The sequence below is a fragment of the Ahaetulla prasina genome, chromosome 1, assembly GCF_028640845.1.
Source record: "Ahaetulla prasina isolate Xishuangbanna chromosome 1, ASM2864084v1, whole genome shotgun sequence".
NCBI lineage: Eukaryota > Metazoa > Chordata > Lepidosauria > Squamata > Colubridae > Ahaetulla > Ahaetulla prasina.
This window is the reverse complement of record NC_080539.1, coordinates 82,145,720-82,164,184: the sequence shown is the minus strand read 5'-3', so window position 1 is coordinate 82,164,184 and position 18,465 is coordinate 82,145,720. Positions and strand designations below refer to the sequence as shown.

The 18,465-nt window shown below is 39.0% G+C and overlaps 1 protein-coding gene across 9 annotated transcripts in view; it reads left to right on the top strand.

Annotated features, from left to right (window-relative positions):
• Positions 1-18,465, top strand: part of MTR (5-methyltetrahydrofolate-homocysteine methyltransferase) — a 108,895-nt gene that overhangs the window by 25,370 nt on the left and 65,060 nt on the right. For all 9 annotated transcript variants that reach the window (XR_009153098.1, XM_058165900.1, XM_058165867.1 and 6 more), the window contains 8 exons: positions 257-357; positions 1,006-1,067; positions 3,051-3,118; positions 10,615-10,694; positions 13,165-13,277; positions 13,709-13,849; positions 15,822-16,007; positions 17,911-18,090. Coding sequence is in view for 8 of the 9 variants with exons in the window: in XM_058165900.1 (XP_058021883.1) it covers positions 257-357; positions 1,006-1,067; positions 3,051-3,118; positions 10,615-10,694; positions 13,165-13,277; positions 13,709-13,849; positions 15,822-16,007; positions 17,911-18,090 (931 nt within the window). In the remaining variant the exon portion in view is untranslated. The remainder of the gene's footprint in view (positions 1-256; positions 358-1,005; positions 1,068-3,050; positions 3,119-10,614; positions 10,695-13,164; positions 13,278-13,708; positions 13,850-15,821; positions 16,008-17,910; positions 18,091-18,465) is intronic.

Sequence of the window (18,465 nt, the reverse complement as noted above, 5' to 3'; positions counted from 1 at the left end):
TGCTTCTAGATCCTATTCCAGTAGAAAATGGATGGTTTACTACATTTATGCCTCAAGAGCAATTTGATCATGAGATACTTAAATGGTAATGAGTAAGTGTCCTTTGCTGGATGAGTTGAAAACAATTATCTATTAGGAATGCTTTAAACTGCATAGGCAAGGAGTTGGTCACATTTTCCTAAAAGACTACTTCTAAATGTAGGGTTTTATGATTAAAACAAAGTTGATTTTGTTGGATTCTCTTTTGTATTTGCAGCATTGGATTAAACTGTGCTTTGGGGGCAGTTGAAATGAGACCTTTCATTGAAGCAATAGGAAAGTGTACGACTACTTATGTCATTTGTTATCCCAATGCAGGTATGAATAGATCCGTGTGAATTCATCCCTTTCACAAGAGTTGAAACAATAGCTTGTTATGAAAGCATGATACATATATCTTGTACAGATGCCATTATCAGCATTAAAATGAATTAACTATGCTGAATAGCTTGTCAACATGTTAGACGGGAACCATTTATAAGATTTGGAGTGAATGGACTTTCTTTGTTAGGTGTTTGTTTTTTAAAACAAGTGTTTCATTGTTTGATGTCATACCATGTGATAGATGAGCAGTGACCATTAAAATTAAGTGACTGTAGTCTGTGGCAAAATGGGCATACTTAAATGAAATGAGTGTTAGAGGCTTCAAATTTTAAATGTGATATGCAGATACTTACAGTTTTAGATTTGTGGAAATGTTTTTCTTTGAGATAAAATTGTAAATAAACTGTTGACAAAATTGAATTGTTTCCTTTACAAAAAATGGTTTTTGCTTTGCCAACTTGTGTTAAGTTTGCTCTTACATTACTGTGAAGCAAAAACTTCAGTAAGGGAGTTGCCTTCAGATAATTCAAATGTTTACAGGCTTTTTGCTCAAAATGTTATAGTGTTATTGACTGCAGCCAAGACATTTTTCTTTCCATTTATAAACGTAAAAGATTTATAGAATTGAAATATATTTTTCAGGTCTTCCTAACACCTTTGGTGGTTACGATGAAACACCTCAAGTGACTGGCAAGCACATTAAAGTAAGAGTATTTTCTTGTGAGATTTTCTTTTTTTGTTATAGAGAAAAATGATTTGTATGTTAGTTGGTAAGGATTCTTTAAAAAAACGGTGTTTGGGCTCTTTGCCGGAAAACAATGTTGATAGCTTTGTCTTGTTGCATTTGTTTTGTATTGGTGTATTTTGAACTTTTGCCAAGAAAGGCTTTTGGCAGTTTGCCTAATTGGACTAAGGTTGGTGATAGGACTGAGGAATTTTGTTGGGAGGAATTTGCTTTAGTTTAGTTGAACTACGCTGAGAATGAGTTAATTCTCAGCTGTTACAATAAAGTTTGTTTGTTTTTATACTGACTGAGTTTCCTACTACCTACTTGGGCCTGGGTCACAACAACACGTTAAATGTCTTAAAAATGGGGAAGTAACCAGCAAAAGGGGATCAGAATGTTGATTTTGGAAAGTTATAAACAAAGTAAGGGTCCAAATGGATTTGAAATAAGATTTGTAATTATAAGAATCCTTATCATGGGAAAACGTGATTGTTCTGAATTCTTAAAAGAAAAAATGGATAAGATGGATTTTGAATGTTGGACACTGAGACTAATCTGACAGTAGATTTAGAATGTTTGAAATTGATCTGAGAGTGGATTTGAAAAAGACAGGCTACAAGAATGATATAAAAAAGAGATGCTACATTGAAACTGGCTGATGACTTAATAATTAAAAGGGGTATACAAATGACAAACCCAAAAGAATGATCTGATAACTATCCAACACTGAATTTACAAAAGAGACTGTTAAAACTTTGAAGAATTTTCTGAGAAAAATGAAATCAAGTTCTACCTAGGATATTAATCAGAGGGACTAATCAAGATTATTAAAAATAAAAGAATGTAAAGTTGGTTTATTTGATCAAGGTTAAAATGGATCTGTTTGTATCTCTGGTAACCCTTAATGGGTTAGCCAGCAAAAGTCTGAATATTTTTAAGAGATAAAATATTGGATATGAGAAGACATCATTTGTTGCAATTTGAGAGAAGGTGATGTTACTGACTGTTATTTGTTGTGATGAACAGAAAATGATTTCTTTCTATATTTATTATTTTTCTTCTTTTTTCCTTCCTTTTGTAGTTTTTTCCTCTCTTGTTCTTAGTTTGTATTAACTTTCAATTTTTTTTAATTGTAATGCATAATAAAATCACTATTAAAAATGAAGATGCCGGACTCAGCTGCTGGCAAAATCTCAAGAAATCTTCTGCCTAGCTTATGGCTATGAAACCCTGAAGCTCAACACTGCCCAACAGTATAATAGTTAATTATGAGCTGGCAGACATGCCTAGGATTATTGTGTGAGACCTTTCATGAGTAATCATACAACTCATAAATATGTGGGGATGGGATGGTATCAAAAAATCGAGATGGTGGATGCAAATCATGTAATTGAAGCCCTGCCCTTGTTATATACCTTGTACTGCTACCATCTTGACTTTTTGATACTTTCCTCTCTCCTCCCCAACAGATATCCTTGACAATAGTGGGTTTTATTCTCAAGTAAGTTAATATAAATCTGTAAATGTGCTTTCCTATTTTTAGATGTTCTGCAATTCTAAGATACTCTGGTGTTGACCAGAAAGAAATTGTGTAAATTGTATCATTAGGTGACTTACGATTCAGAAAGTGATCAGTGCCCTAGGAGTTTTGTGTGACCCATTCAATTTATATTCAGTGGTATATTTTGGGCTGTTTCTAAGTATCATCTGGAGGCAAACAGGTAGGGCATTTAAAGTAAGGAATAGGTTTACATGCAAGTATCCTTATCCAAGATGGAATTTAAGCCTTCAGTGGGGTTTTGAAAGAAATGGTACTGTACTTATTGACCTCCCGTTGCATTGTTGGTAATTAGTAAAGATATGTGTTAAGTAAAAATTCTAGCAAAACTTTGTGCATGCTTCAGATGTGACTCAGCTCTTAACGCATTTGTGTCTGAAAGATGCTTTTTCTCTTCTCCAGGATCTTGCCTTAGATGGTTTGGTCAACATAGTTGGTGGCTGCTGTGGTACCACTCCAGCACATATCCGGTAATTTCATGTATATATTACTAACAACAACATCTGTGTTTGAGGATAATGCCATGAATGATGGTTCAGTTTAGGGTCCCTAATATTAATAGACACATTTTAACTTGTGGAAAAATGACAAGCACACAGTTTTGTAGTTGTTACATTGCAACAATATTTGCATATCCCTGGTGAACTGTTTATGGGAGTGGTAGCTTAATTTTTCCTTTTCCTCTCTGGAAATGGCTTGAAGAAGGCCTTCTGGTTGCTGTAGCCAAAAATCATGTCACATTCTTCATGACAACATCCATTGTGTACATCTGCAAGTCGTTTTCATGAGACATCTAACAGAAGAATCTGCTGGTGGGTGGGTGGGTGGTGGAACTGATACATTCTTTTGGCTAGCATGTTTGTTATTGACTTGTACCTCAGGATTGGGACACTGGTATTGTTTAGAAGTTATCATTAGCAATTTCTATAAGCCATTACTTATAAGAGTTGTAGATAAAAATGCATAGAGGTATCAGTTCATCTGTCCTTGTGTTTATACAACTAATGCTGACTTGTTATGGGGTGGAACAAGGTATTGAAGTTTCTTCACGCCCTCTGGAGGACTTTTGGGGGTTTAGCAAGTGAGCATATTTGGAAATCTTAGAAGATGTTTTAGGGCCTTTCTTAGCTGGGATCCATGGCTGTTCACAAAATGGCTACTATGGTGGGTACTATAGCAAGATTCAAAACACTCAGTTGCTAGAGAGCAATTTGGTGAGATTGTTGTCTGCCATTATCTTTGTCTGTCTTGTAGATAGGTAAACCTTCAAGCAAGAACTGAACTGAAGCTATTAGGGTGCATAGTGCATTCCATATTTGAAATGTATTGTTTTGAAAAAGCTATATTTAAAAGACATTCTTGAGATTATTGTGGAAATATTTCTCTTTTGATCTTGAAACATTCCCAAAATGACTGAAATAGGGTGTTCCAAATGTGGAATAACTCTTTTGAGTTCCAAGTTGGGCATTTTGATTTCAATTTATTTTGAAAGTGTTTTGCATGCCACTAGTTATCCCTCCATTTCTAATTATGTCTCAAGGGATTTATGGAACAGAAGCATTCTTGTAAATGAAAACAATTCTGTAGACCAGTGGTTCCCATGATTTTTAAAACATAAAATACCTTTAGATCTAATCTGTTTTGCGACTGCTAAGAAAAATATTGATGGGTATTTTCATTCCCATGAGTGTTATGTTGCCTTCCTGTGATCTCTGGTCAAATATAAGAAATACTGTACAATAGTCAGGGAAAAAAGAAACTTTAGGCTATGATGGTAAGTCTCAATAGCAACAATTTTCAGAAAAGTTTAACTCATTAGCTTAAGCTAGGTATTTTTTACAGGTTTCAAAGAAGCTGTATGACAGTTGTGGAATCTGCTGGTTCCCCAATGCATAAAAGCACTGCTGATTTAAGTTAATTAAATATTTGTTTAACTATACCTACTTTAGTGAAACCTTTTCTGTAAATCTAGTATAAAATTAATTGGAGACCTGCTCTTTTCCATTTGTAATAGCAAGAGCTTAGTCATCTTCTCCTTGCAATAAAATGGGATGGAGCTGAATTTTAAAAGCCTTGTGACAGAATAGAAATATCACATTAAATATAGATAACCATCTGGGAGAGAGAAGAAAAATGGATGGTTTGCAACTAAGAATAATCATGCTTTTATATATTCTGAGTTTCTGAATGTGTAGAGTTCCCAGTGAACAGGTAATCCAATATAAAGAATTTAGTATCTATTTATATCAATGAATCTTTTGATGCCTCCATCTTGACAGAAATTGAACTAATGGCATCTCTGGAAAAACGTATTAGTATGTTCAATGCAATTTCAGTATGAACAAAAGCGTAAGACTTCAACTTTTTTAAAAAAAGAAGCAGATCAATGGGGACTGAACTTGTTTAGAAGATCTAAAATGAGTGTAATTTGGAAAGGGAAAGCAGAAAAATACATTTATTTATTTATTTGTTTCAAAGATTTTTTAAGACTGGCCTTCCCCATGATTTGTGGTCCTGGGTAGCATACAAAAGAAAAATGGAAAGAAAGTAAGCATAATACAAAGACAAATTACAAAACCAGAAACCTGACTTTGGACCAGCCATTCTCTCCAGCCTAATTCTTCTTGCAGGGTGGTTGTGGGGAAAATAGGAGGAGGAAGAAGGAATATTATGTATATTCACCACCTTAGTTACTTATAAACTAGTAGTTTAGTAGTAAAGGTGGAATAAAAAAAGTCTAATAAATAAGCAACACACAATTTATGAAAATACCATACATCACAAAACAGGCTGATTTGCCATCCCAGATCAGTTTATGAAAGAAAAGCCAGGTATTTTGGTTCTGCAAAAGGGTAATGGAGATGGGGCTATTCCAACTTTGGTGGGGGAAAATTCCAAAGAGCATGTTGCTACTAGTGCCACCATTTTGGATTATGGATTTTCTGTCTAGCTGCTCTCAGAAGGTCAGATTAGGTAATCATATCTCTTCAGCCCTTATTCTTAACACTGGTACACCACAGGGTTGCATATTAAGTTCCTTACTCTATACTCTTTATCTGCATGACTGCATTCCCACTCATGCTAGTAATACTAGTAATACTATTACTAAATTTACAGATGATACAACAGTGGTGGAACTCATCTCCGGGCGGGGGGGAGGGGGAATGAGTCTGCCTATCGAGATGAGGTGGACCGGTTGCTTTCATGGTGTGGAGACAATAACTTGGTCTTTAACACCAATAAGACCAAGGACCTTATAGTGGACTATATAACCAGACATCCAGCCCTTGCTAATCAATGGAGACCAAGTGGAGCAAGTGGCCAGTTTTAAGCTTCTGGACGTTATCATAAAAGAGGACCTGACCTAGGGCACTCACATTGCAGCACTGGTCAAAAGGGCCTAGCAGAGATTATACTACCTGAGACTTCTCAGGAAACAACTCCTGCTGCCTTAAGAAAGTTCAAAACATTCTTAAAGATCCATCACATCCTGGGCACCCTTTTTTTGAACTATTACCATCTGGCAGACGGTACAAAATAATAAAAACAAGGACAAATAGGCTGAAAACAGCTTCTATCCCAGGACAGTAACTATGTTGAATTCTACTGTATAGAGCAATATTAATGCAATATTAGGTTTTAATTTCAATTGTATAGCATGTGAAGGATATGTACATTTTATTTTTATAGTTATAAAGTACACTGAAGATGGCATTTAATTTTGTTGTACGAGGTGCAATGACAATAAAGTAAAGTAAATTAAACTAAACTAATCTACAAGTTTTAGATGCTCTTCCAGGTAGCCTATGTATAGTACATTATAGAAATCCAACTGAGATTTGACTTAACATATGAACGATTGTGAGAAGGGCCACTCAGTCCAGAAATAGATGTAATTGACGCACATCATAAAGTTGTGCAAAGACCCTTCTGAGGATAGCTATAGAGCCATGATGTAGCCATATCTGGGCACACAAGCCATTGCCCTAGCTCAGCTCTAGTGTGCATGTGCATGCCGGCTAACTAATTTTCGGCTGGCCCTGCCCACACTGCCCTTCCCTTCCCAGGAGTCTCCACGTGGCCTGTTTTGGATGCCAGGTAAGTACAGGGCTTGCGTGGAGGCTCTGGGAGGGAGTTTTGGGCCTCTGGAGGGGGGGGCCTGTTTTCGCCCTCCCCAGGCTCCAAGAAAGCCGCTTGAGCCTGAGGAGGACGAAAAACGGGCCCCTGGAAGTCAGGAAATGGGGCGTTTCTGGCCTCCAGAGGCTTCAGGGAGGCCTTCTAGGCCTAAAATGGAGTGCGGGTGTGTGTGTCATGTACTCATGCGCAGGGGAGCACAGGGGGGGTCATGCAAGCATGTTTGGGGGTGCGGTGGGGGGGCATTGAATTATGGGTGTGGGCACGTTTGCGCACGACTCCCCTGTGCTCCCCCTTCTTCTGGCACACGACTGCAAAAAAGGTTAGCCATCATTGCTATAGAGCCTTGGTGAAACAGTGGTTAGAATGCAGTATTGCATTCTCTGCCCACAGGCTGAAGTTCGATCCTGACAGGCCTCGAGGTTGTTTCAGCCTTCCATCCTTCCAAGAAGGACCCAGATTGTTTGGGGGGGGGATGCTGACGTTATAAACCACTCAGAGAGTGCTGTAAAGCACTATGGAGCAGTATATAAATCTAAGCTATAGCTGCCATTAGTTTACTGTGTTGGAACCATAAGTCCAGGAAGACTTCCAAGTTACAAACCAGCTCTATTACCATAGCCCTGAGGCTGTGTATATGAAATATATATGCATACATATAGAAATAGATATACACATATCCACACACACGACGTCTAGTATATGACATTTCATGTGTGTCTGGCCCACAATTACCTGACCAGGCCTATGGTACCTATGAACTCCCATGTTGCCTCCAATTTCATACCTAAGAAAGGCAGATTGAAGGCTCGCAAGAACATAGCCCTGGGAAATTCCATTGCCAGAGCAACCACAACATCCAGCAGCTCAGATAGGGAAGCAGTTACCTAGTAGAGTGGTACAATAATAACTGTTCCATCTGATCCCTGAGGCCCAATCTCATGAGGCCCAATCTCTTCCCGGCCGCCTTGAAAGAGGCGGTGGTGAGGCCACTCCTTAAGAAGCCTTCCCTGGACCCGGCTGTTTTAGGTAATTATCGTCCGGTCTCCAACCTTCGCTTCGCGGCGAAGGTTGTAGAGAGTATGGTGGCATATCAGTTTCCCTTGCACCTGGATGAAACTGTCTATCTAGACCCGTTCCAGTCCGGTTTCCGGTCCGGTTACAGCACGGAGACGGCTTTGGTCGCGTTGGTGGATGATCTCTGGAGGGCCAGGGATAGGGGTTGTTCCTCTGCCCTGGTCCTATTAGATCTCTCAGCGGCTTTCGATACCATCGACCATGGTATCCTGCTGCGCCGGTTGGAGGGATTGGGAGTGGGAGGCACCGTTTATCGGTGGTTCTCCTCCTATCTCTCTGACCGGTCGCAGTCGGTGTTGACAGGGGGGCAGAGGTCGGCTCCGAGGCGCCTCACTTGTGGGGTGCCGCAGGGGTCGATCCTCTCGCCCCTTCTGTTTAACATCTACATGAAGCCGCTGGGTGAGATCATCAGTGGTTTCGGTGTGAAGTACCAGCTGTATGCGGATGACACCCAGCTGTACTTTTCTACACCGGACCACCCCAACGAAGCTATCGAAGTGCTGTCCCGGTGTCTGGAGGCCGTACGGGTCTGGATGGGGAGAAACAGGCTCAAGCTCAATCCCGCCAAGACAGAGTGGCTGTGGATGCCGGCATCCCGGTACAGTCAGCTAAATCCGCGGCTGACCATCGGTGGCGAGTCATTGGCCCCGATGGAGAGGGTTCGCAACTTAGGCGTCCTCCTGGATGAACGGCTGTCTCTAGAAGATCATTTGACGGCCGCCTCCAGGAGAGCGTTCTACCAGGTTCGCCTGGTACGCCAGTTGCGCCCCTTTCTGGACCGGGATGCCCTATGCACGGTCACTCACGCACTCGTGACGTCTCGCCTGGATTACTGCAATGCTCTCTACATGGGGCTCCCCTTGAAGGGCATCCGGAGGCTACAGTTAGTCCAGAATGCGGCTGCGCGGGTGATAGATGGAGCCCCTCGTGGCTCCCGCATAACACCCATCCTGCGCAGACTGCACTGGCTACCTGTGGCCTTCCGGGTGCGCTTCAAGGTTTTGGTGACCACCTTTAAAGCGCTCCATGGCATTGGGCCGGGTTATTTACGGGACCGCCTACTGCTACCGAATACCTCTCACCGACCCGTGCGCTCTCATAGAGAGGGTCTCCTCAGGGTGCCGTCAGCGAGGCAATGTCGTCTGGCGACGCCCAGGGGAAAGGCCTTCTCTGTGGGGCTCCCACCCTTTGGAACGAACTACCCCCCGGACTCCGTCAGCTTCCGGACCTTCGGACCTTCCGCCGCGGGCTTAAAACATACTTATTTAATTGTGCAGGACTGAGCTAGATTTTAAATTTATGGGTTTTAATTGGGTTTTATTTGTATGTTTTAATTAACGGGCTTTTTGAATAAGTTTTTTAATTGTTTTTATACTGTATTTATGTGTTTTTAAGTGCCTGTAAACCGCCCTGAGTCCTTCGGGAGATAGGGCGGTATATAAATATGATTAAATAAATAAATAAATAAATAAATAAATAAATGAACAGTAGTTCACATCTGGTTTTCTGCAGAGCAATATCCCTGAAAGCTATAATAATTTCTGGGATGACCAAGGCAGTGATGGGTTGCTACTGTTTGTCTCCGGTTTGGGCGGGTAGTGGTGGCAGTGGGAGGCTCTGCCCACCTGTCCGGACGTCTCTGCACATGTGCAGAAGTGTCATGCGTACACGCCCACAAGCAAACCAGTAGCGATTGAAATTGAAACCCACTACTGGACCAAGGCCATTCACTCACCCCTGCTATGGGATTACAGCTGATGCCACACCAAATCCAGGTTGGACTCATTTCTCATGACCGTAACAACTTATAGTTTGCTGCAGAAAGAGTGGACTGACCAGAACTGTATCCTTTTGCATTCCTTTTAATTAGGAAGAAGAGAGGCAAATACGTTGCAATGGTTTGTTGAAAATTCTGTATGTCTTTCTTAATGATGAACTAACAAAATGTTAAATGAAAAAAATTATTCCAAGTATGGTAATTGGTTACTAAGAGACCACATTTGCTTCTCTTATACCTGAATATAAATAAATTGTCAGTATTTTGGAGTCCAAGGAAACATAATAGAAGGAATGTGCCCATTGCTTCAGCTACCATTGCCACCCATTGCAGAATGAATCCCCTTCCAGAAGTGGGATCTGATACAGGATTGATGTTCAAATAATTTAATTTCATTAAATCAATGTGTCAAGTGATCTGTTTTCCCAGAAGTAACTTCCCGAGGGATCTCTTTTACCTCATCTTTTCAACAGTTTTAGGTGGATTCCGATGAGAGAGAGAGAGGAATGAGGACATTTTCCGTTCCATGAATTTTTTAAGTTAATTTGTTTCAGTAGCTTACCTCAAAAAACAGTAAAGACTGAAAATAGATTAGAGAAAAGGAATGAAGAGGGCATGTTGCTTTGAGCTGTTCACAACTTCTGTCTCACGTGATCATTTTTTTCTCTCTGAAACTATCCCAAGCAGTGCTCCATTTATGAATACAGAAATGACTAAATAATTTGCTTTGGTTTTTTTATTCATCTTTGTTTAGCCTGGCCGAGTCCTGCTTTCTGTACAGTGCTAATATATTAGATGTTGTACATATGATTGTAATCTATCACTGTTCATATGATTAACGCTGTGGCACTTCGAAGGGAGAACTGGAAAAGAATATTAAACAAAGATAAATGCCCATTTGCTTCAAGTGTCTTCTGGAAGAATTTCATTCCTTCTTGCAAAGCCCCTGGGCTCTTAACTTACTGTTTTGTAATGCAGGAAGATAGCTGAAGAAGTAAAGGCATGCAAACCTCGTATCCCCCCTGCCTCTGTCTCTGAAGGCTACATGCTGCTGTCAGGTGAGATAATAACATATCCAGAATTCCTTAACTACGTTTGCTTAATTGTATCTTAGGATTCTTTGTGGTTGCTCTACTTCTTCCTCAAGACACCTACAAGCCATTGGAAACCCTCATATAATACTTGTGTTAGGTTAAGCTATTAGGTGAAGAGGATTTTTATTTTACAGCCCTTCAATCTACTTCGGAAAGCTCTTAGGGGGAATCTTCATTTTGCTGTACTTATTGGACACAAGGATGACAGAGCTTAGATGGTTGACCTAGTTTATAATAGCATTATAGAACGGCTGGTGGTGGTGAAGGGGAAACACCATCTCCCTGTGAGTAAGCCACAACATCAGACAACGAATGCCTGCAGACTTTAGTGCTTGCTAAGCGGAAAGACTCCTGTGAAAAAATGGGGCCCGGAGGACACAAAGAGAAGTTTACAGAGAAATCACCTTCTAGATTTATCACCTTCTAGAATACTCTTTATCAGGCCTGTATGAACAAACACCTCGCCCTTCTGGACTGCCTGGCCAGGACTCAGCTGATTGCCGAGGTAGAAAAAAGAGTTGGTTCCTCATGCAGCAAAGCCTTACTCAGAGGAAAGGAAGGGGCCAGAGACTACAGATAGTCTTCGATTTACAACCAATTGTTTAGTGACAATTCCGAGTTACAGTGAAAAAGTGACCATTTTTCCCACTTAGGCCATTGCAGTATCCCTATGGTAATATCAAAATTCAGATGCTTGGCAACTGACATATACAGTATTTATGATGGTTGCAGTATCCCTGGGTCACATGATCACATTTTACTACCTTCCAATAAGCAAAGTCAACCGGGAAGCCAGATTTACCTAACCGTGTCATTAACTTTACAAATGCAGTGATTCACTTAACAATTGAAGCAGGAAAGGTTGTAAAATGGGACAAAGCTCACTTAAAAACTGTCTTGCTTAGCAACAGAAATGTTGAGCTCAGTTGTGGTTATAAGTCGACCATGTGTACTGAAGTTGAGGAGTTGCCAGTATGCTGACAGCTGAGGCTAGAAGAGATGCATGTGTATGTAGAAGAGAACAAGCCTCAAACTACTTCAGCCACACCCATTTACTTCCTTGTTTAGATATTTTACTTTGAGAGCTACTTTAATGTTTTTGTTTGGACTGCAAAATCTGTTTTTCTTGGCAACTCCTGTCCCTGAATGCTCAAGAGACAAAGAAGAATAAAGAATAAATTCACCAAGTTTTCTATCAGCAAGTCTACTGTTTGCTTTCTGTTACTCACAGAACCTCCTCACCTCTCTGCCACAAGGGATTTGCCACTCTGCTAAAGTGCTAAAGCTCTTGCCCATCTCTGGTTGCATCTCCTTCAGTAGAAACATATCCTTGCCTTTTGCATGATTGAATGCCTGGTAATAAGATTCCCATAAACAATGTGGCCTTTGTTTTTCTAGCTAAAACTGATGCTATTACAAAACATGTATAATTGTTATGACTGAGGTAATTGTTGTGACCTAGGCCCAAGTAGTTATTACTAGACACAATCAATCTTAAACAAATTTTATTAGAACAGCTGAGAATTACTTCATTCTCATCTTAGTCCAAATTAATTCCAAAAGAAATCCTTCAGAAAAAGGGCTAGTCTTGCCCAAGGCAAATTGAGTCACCTTGGGCCCGTCACATACTCTCAACCATAGGAAGAATGCAATGGTAAAATCACTTCTGCAAAACCTTGCTGAGGCAATTGCAAGAACCAGGCCAAGTAGAGTATTGCATGCCAAAATAATCAGATATATAGTCCCCCCCACCCCTCCACCCCGTGCCATCACTCTGCTGAATACTTAATTCCCATAGAATTGTCTCATTTGTCATCTTTTGTCATCTTCTCATTTTTTATACTATTTTCTCCTATTTCTTATGATTTATCAATTGTTTGTAACTTATGATTAATGATTGTAACTATAATTATGACCCATGTTTGAATACATACTATTATATGTACACCGTGAGCTTGTGCAGTGGAGGCAAGTGTGTCTGATCACACTTGGCCAATAAAGAATTCTATCTTATCCTACCCTACCCTATCCTACCCGAAAGAGTCAACACTGACTCAACGCTAAAAACAATCCACTTGTGTAATGATGAGTCTGAAGAGATAAGATCTCATTCTTTTTTGTCATTTCCTTGTTCACTGATCCATTTGTTGTGAATCTGCTGCAGACATAATGTGCTGCAAAAATATTCCATCTAAATCAGGTATGTTGTTGCTGTTCATTTGAATTCTTTTCTACTTCTCTTCTGGTATCACCACATTATATTGTTGCAAGGAGATTTAAAGGTCCTTTTTTCTAGCCAGACCACATGGATCAGTAAGAAAATTACATTAAACACACATATTTAAATAAGGGTATATTTTCATAAAATGGTATATTCTAGTTTTAAAGAGTATTATTTTCCCCCTTGTATATATACATAAAATTTATTTCCCAGGTCTGGAACCCTTCAGAATTGGAAAATACACCAACTTTGTCAACATTGGTGAACGTTGCAATGTTGCAGGATCAAGGAGATTTGCCAAACTTATAATGGCAGGCAAATACGAAGTAGGTCCAACTTTTTAAAGCTTTTTAAGCTTTTGCACTAAAATTTTGTATAAGTATACTGTTTAAGGATTTGAATGCATGGTTTCTACTAAGTACATTATATAAATATACTTTTTTTTTGTTTTAGTACAATGTGAAGCACAATCTTGAGCATTTCATTTGTAAAAGTGAGAGGTTCAAGCAGTTCTGAATAATGCAATGATGGCAGCCTCTAAAGTGTTTTACAAAATAAATGTAAATAAATAAACTCTGACACATTTTATAGACTAAAAAAGTAGAAACAATGTTATGGGAAGACAGACATAATAAAAGCAGCTTGCTAAAAAATGCAGAAACAAATGCCATCAAAGTAAATGCAAGAAAAAAAAGGGGGATTGAACAGAATTAGATGCATTTCTGTTTGAGCTGATGTCTTTATTCCTTTAACATAGGACGCCTTGAGTGTAGCCAAGGCCCAAGTTGAGATGGGAGCTCAGATCCTGGATATCAACATGGATGATGGAATGTTAGATGGTCCAAGTGCTATGGCCAGATTCTGCAACTATATTGCTTCAGAGCCTGACATTGCCAAGGTTATATATTTAACTGGATAGTCCTTTCATTTCCTGAGTCTGGTGTTCTCTACATGTCTTGGGACTACACAATATCTCAATACCTCAGTGGGTTGTATGAATGGAAAAAATGGTAACAGGAAATAAAAAACCAGAAGAAATGCATTGGAAAGATTATTATAATTTTTTTGGTATTTAGACATCACACTTTCAACTTGGACTGGATTGATGTAGTGTTGGAAGCTTAAATAAGTGTCAAGTATTTGGGATACTAATTTATTGTCTCCTTGCCTATCTAAATAGTTACGGTATGGTTAAAGCCTTTGTGGTGTCCTTCTCAAATGTTGAGTTTTCATTTCAGAAGAAAGTGCTGGCCTTGCTCATAAGAATGTCCCTGACTTTTGAAGTCAATTCTTGATTCTTGAATTTCCAAATTCATAAATAATACTAAATATCACAGATATCAGATGAGCATTATCTGTATAATGCACCTTCAGAGCAGACATTTGGCACCAGTCTACAGGTATTTCAATAGCAGTGCCTGACTTCATGTAAGACAGCTTTAATGTTTTTTATCCAGAAGAAGTATCTTGATTTAACCAAGTGTTCTGACCTAGGCTTCCCCAAAAAGCACGAAGCAGAATCCTGGTCTCAACAAAACCCCTTTTATCGAACAAACAGTGAATTCCTCTCATTCACCTTCAGCAAAGTTTTTCAAGGGAGAATTTACAGTCACAGACCTTATCTGGCTTGGACAGCTGCCAGGCTGATATCTTCAAAATTTGGCAAAGAGTCTTGGAGAGTCACAAACCAATTAGGCAAACTAATTGTCTCCTGCAAACTCCACTCCCCTTTTGCTCCTCTTTTATTCCCTCTGGGAGGGGCCATTCATCATCCACCTGTGGTCTTACTCCCAAGTCGACCCTTGTTCTTTAGTGGTTTATAATAATAATAACAACAACAACAACAATAGTAATAATAATAATAGTAGTAGTAATAATAATAATAATAATAATAATAATAATAATAATAATAATAATAATAATAATAATAATAATAATAATATCAGAGTTGGAAGGGACCTTGGAGGTCTTCTAGTCCAACCCCCTGCCCAGGCAGGAAACCAGGTTTCCTTCATCTGGCAACTCTGCGCATGCACAAACTGGGAGCCAGCTCCATCTGTTCGTCTGCCTCACTGATGTCAGACTCTGAAGGCATCTGATAACTGGCATCTGGCCCTGGCGCCCTCTTTGCCTCCGATGCAGAGCCTTTATCAGAGCCTTCCCCAGACTCCAGGACTGGCCCTTGTTCCTCCCCAACCTCCTCACTGGCCGAATCTGCTGCCAGCTCTGCTGGCGGGTCACAACACCAAGAAGCATTTGGTTGAATCATGTACAGCCAAATCCTATAAAAGGAGTAAGGAGACCAATTTCGAAATTTCAAGAAATTTGGTCTCTGCAAATTTTAAGAGTACCAACTTCAGCTTTCAAATTCCCCAAAATGACAAAAATTGGCTGCCTTATTTTTCAGGCAGCCTTGTGTCCTAGTGTTCTCACTGTCATTTCTGAGAGCACAGATTGTGAGGAGAAGCCAGAAGGGAAACTATCGTCGAAAAGGGTTTTTCTTCTGATCTTTATTCTGAAATGAAGTCACTAAGCCTTTGGAACTTGGCAGGAAACCCCTCTGCTTAGAATGTTTTGTTCAGCTGTAATTTTTGTGCATCAATCTGAATGTCAACCTTGGCCAAATATTGCTGTTAGGTCACAGAATCTTTTCCAAAGGATGTCATAATCTGAAGAAAGCTCTTGAAAGAGAGAAATTAGTCTAGCCTTTGTGGTAAATGTAATTGCATAAATGATTTTTTTTAAAAAAAAACTTGCAAGACCTTTTCTCTCTGCCTTGGATGTGCATCCACACAATTCAGACTTAGCTATTTATTGGCTTTGAAGATCATTATTATTTTTTTAATGTTGTCCTTTTTTTTTATCCTCAGGTGCCCCTTTGCATTGATTCCTCAAACTTTTCTGTAATAGAAGCTGGGTTGAAGTGTTCGCAAGGCAAATGCATAGTAAACAGTATCAGTCTGAAGGAAGGCGAAGAGGATTTCCTCAGAAAAGCAAGAAAAATTAGGAGATATGGAGCAGCAGTGGTGATTATGGCGTTTGACGAAGTGGGGCAGGTTGGTGACACTTTCCTCACCCACTAGAAATTGCCCTATTTCTTTTTGTCCTATTTGTGTTTAAGTAAAAGGAATAGGAGGTAACCTAAATCTAGTACAGTTAGTCCTTGACTTATGACCATTTGCTTAATGATGGTTCAAAGCTATGACAGCCTTGGAAAAAAGGGCTTTACAAGCCATACTCACATTTATGACTGTCACTCCCACCCACCCCACCATGGTCATGTGATCATGTGATTGCAATTTGCAAAAGTTTTTCCAGTTTGTGGCAAGAAACTCCATTGAGAAAGCCGGATTCCCTTAATGACTGGATGATTTGCTTAACCGTATTATTTACTTAACGACCACTGCAAAATTGGTTGTAAACTTGGGTCTGGTCATGTGGTGACATGACTTATGACCACAGTGACTTGTGACTGAAATTCTGGTCAAAACTTGAGGACTACCTGTAGGTCAATATATACATTTGGGCAATTATATTGCAATCCTGAAATACTTGAGGACTAGCATGCTTCAAGGTTAGCAAATCGGAATTTCAAGTCACAGAGGCATATTTTTTTTTCTGAATTCCAATTGGTTGCGGAGCATGTTTTGTGCAAGATCACAGAGAGCTATTCATGCCAGTTTCATTTATTGGATTTTTATTCTGCTTTTCCTCTAAGGCTTGAGATAAGCAATTAATATGAAATATGCTGTACTTTAGTTTGTTTTTATAATTTTATAAAAAGTTTTTAAAAAGAAGATAAAAAACTAATGCAAACCAATAAAAAGTAAAGAAGAGAAAAGAAAAAGAAAGCTAAAAGTGCAACGAAGGGAAAAAAGTAAAAGAAAAATAGAAAAGAAAGAAAAAGATATAAAGTGGCTTCTGATTTTCTTTACATAATTTATAAGTACAATTATAAACTTGCCTCTGTAAAGTTACATGTCCTTTTTTTCTATTATCTATCTCATTCATCAAATCCGTCAATCATATGTTCATTTTTTTTCCTGCAAAAATCCATAAGGCATTTCCAGTCAGCAATAAACATAAATGTTGTCTTTCCTGTGATCAGACAAGTCAATTTGGCCATCTCAGCAACTTCCATCATTTTCATCAACCGGCTGTGCTGTGGTTTTAATCCAAAGTTGGAAAAGTGTTTCAGAATAAGGGTTGATGCACACTCTTCACCTGATGATGCTCCTTAAAGGAGCTGCATCTTTTCTGAGCTTCAGAAAAAAAAAAGTATGTTTCAGTTAAGGAGGCACTGACAATCTACCCACATGCATTCCAAAGCACATTGTTGCATCCCTCCTTCACTCAAACACATATTTTCCTGTGTCCCCGCTGGTTTTGTGCAAGCCGAGGGAGGGAATAATTCTGTTTCTTTAGGGAGATGTCAATAAATGTGCCTGTGTTCACACCTGCATGGAAGCACCTTTTTGGTTCTGGATCTGAAACACTGTGCATTCTTATCATCCCTCAATTTTATCCTCACTTCATAGAATCTAGATGATACAGCTTTTCTGATACTGAACTTTGGCTGCTTTTTATGTTTTATGTTGCATGTATTTTTAAAAGTTCTTTGTAGTTAATTTGTTTTAAAGCTTTTTATTGGCCCTGCTTCTTAGCTAATACTGAAAAGGGGAAATTCAGTTGAGAATGAGAGTGGTTGGTTTGTACTGGAGCAGCAAACTTGGGTGATGTTATAAATTCTGCAGTATTCTGCAATCTCATGATTTACAACTGTTTCTTAATAAACAAATGAATAAAACTATTATCAAGAGCTTCTAACTTTGAATCATGAATTGAAGAGCTTTGCTGAAACTAAGAAAAGCCACATTAGAAACCTAGATTAAACAGAAACATGATACCACAGAAAAAAGCTAACTACTGTTCTTTCATGTGTTTGATTTTTCTTTTTAGGCTACAGAAACAAAAGACAAAATTTCAATCTGCACCAGAGCCTATGACCTTCTTGTGAACAAAATTGGCTTTAATCCATGTGATATAATTTTTGATCCCAACATTTTGACTATAGGTACTGGAATGGAGGAACATAATTTGTATGCAGTTAACTATATCAATGCAACTAAAACAATAAAAGTGAGTCTAGGAAGTTAGGGAGTGGGATTTGGGTTCTTTTAAAAAAAAACACTGATTTACTTAATTTTATTTTAAGCATTTGTCTACTGGCCTTTAAGTAGTTGGGTGAGGTAAAAACAGGCTTAAATGGAACTGTACAACTTTTTATGTTGTACAATTTCATTAACTTTATTTCCAGTAGCAGCAGCATTATAAATTATATAGTTGCTTAAAAATAACTTGGGCCATTAAATGAATTGTATATCTATACTTAGAGTAATTAAATGGAGCAATATTTGCCAAAAATTGGCAGTTTGGCCAAAAGACCTTTGACGATGTCATGAAAGTTACTTCATTCAATTAATATAAGTTCCATTACTGTCTGTGATTCTATTT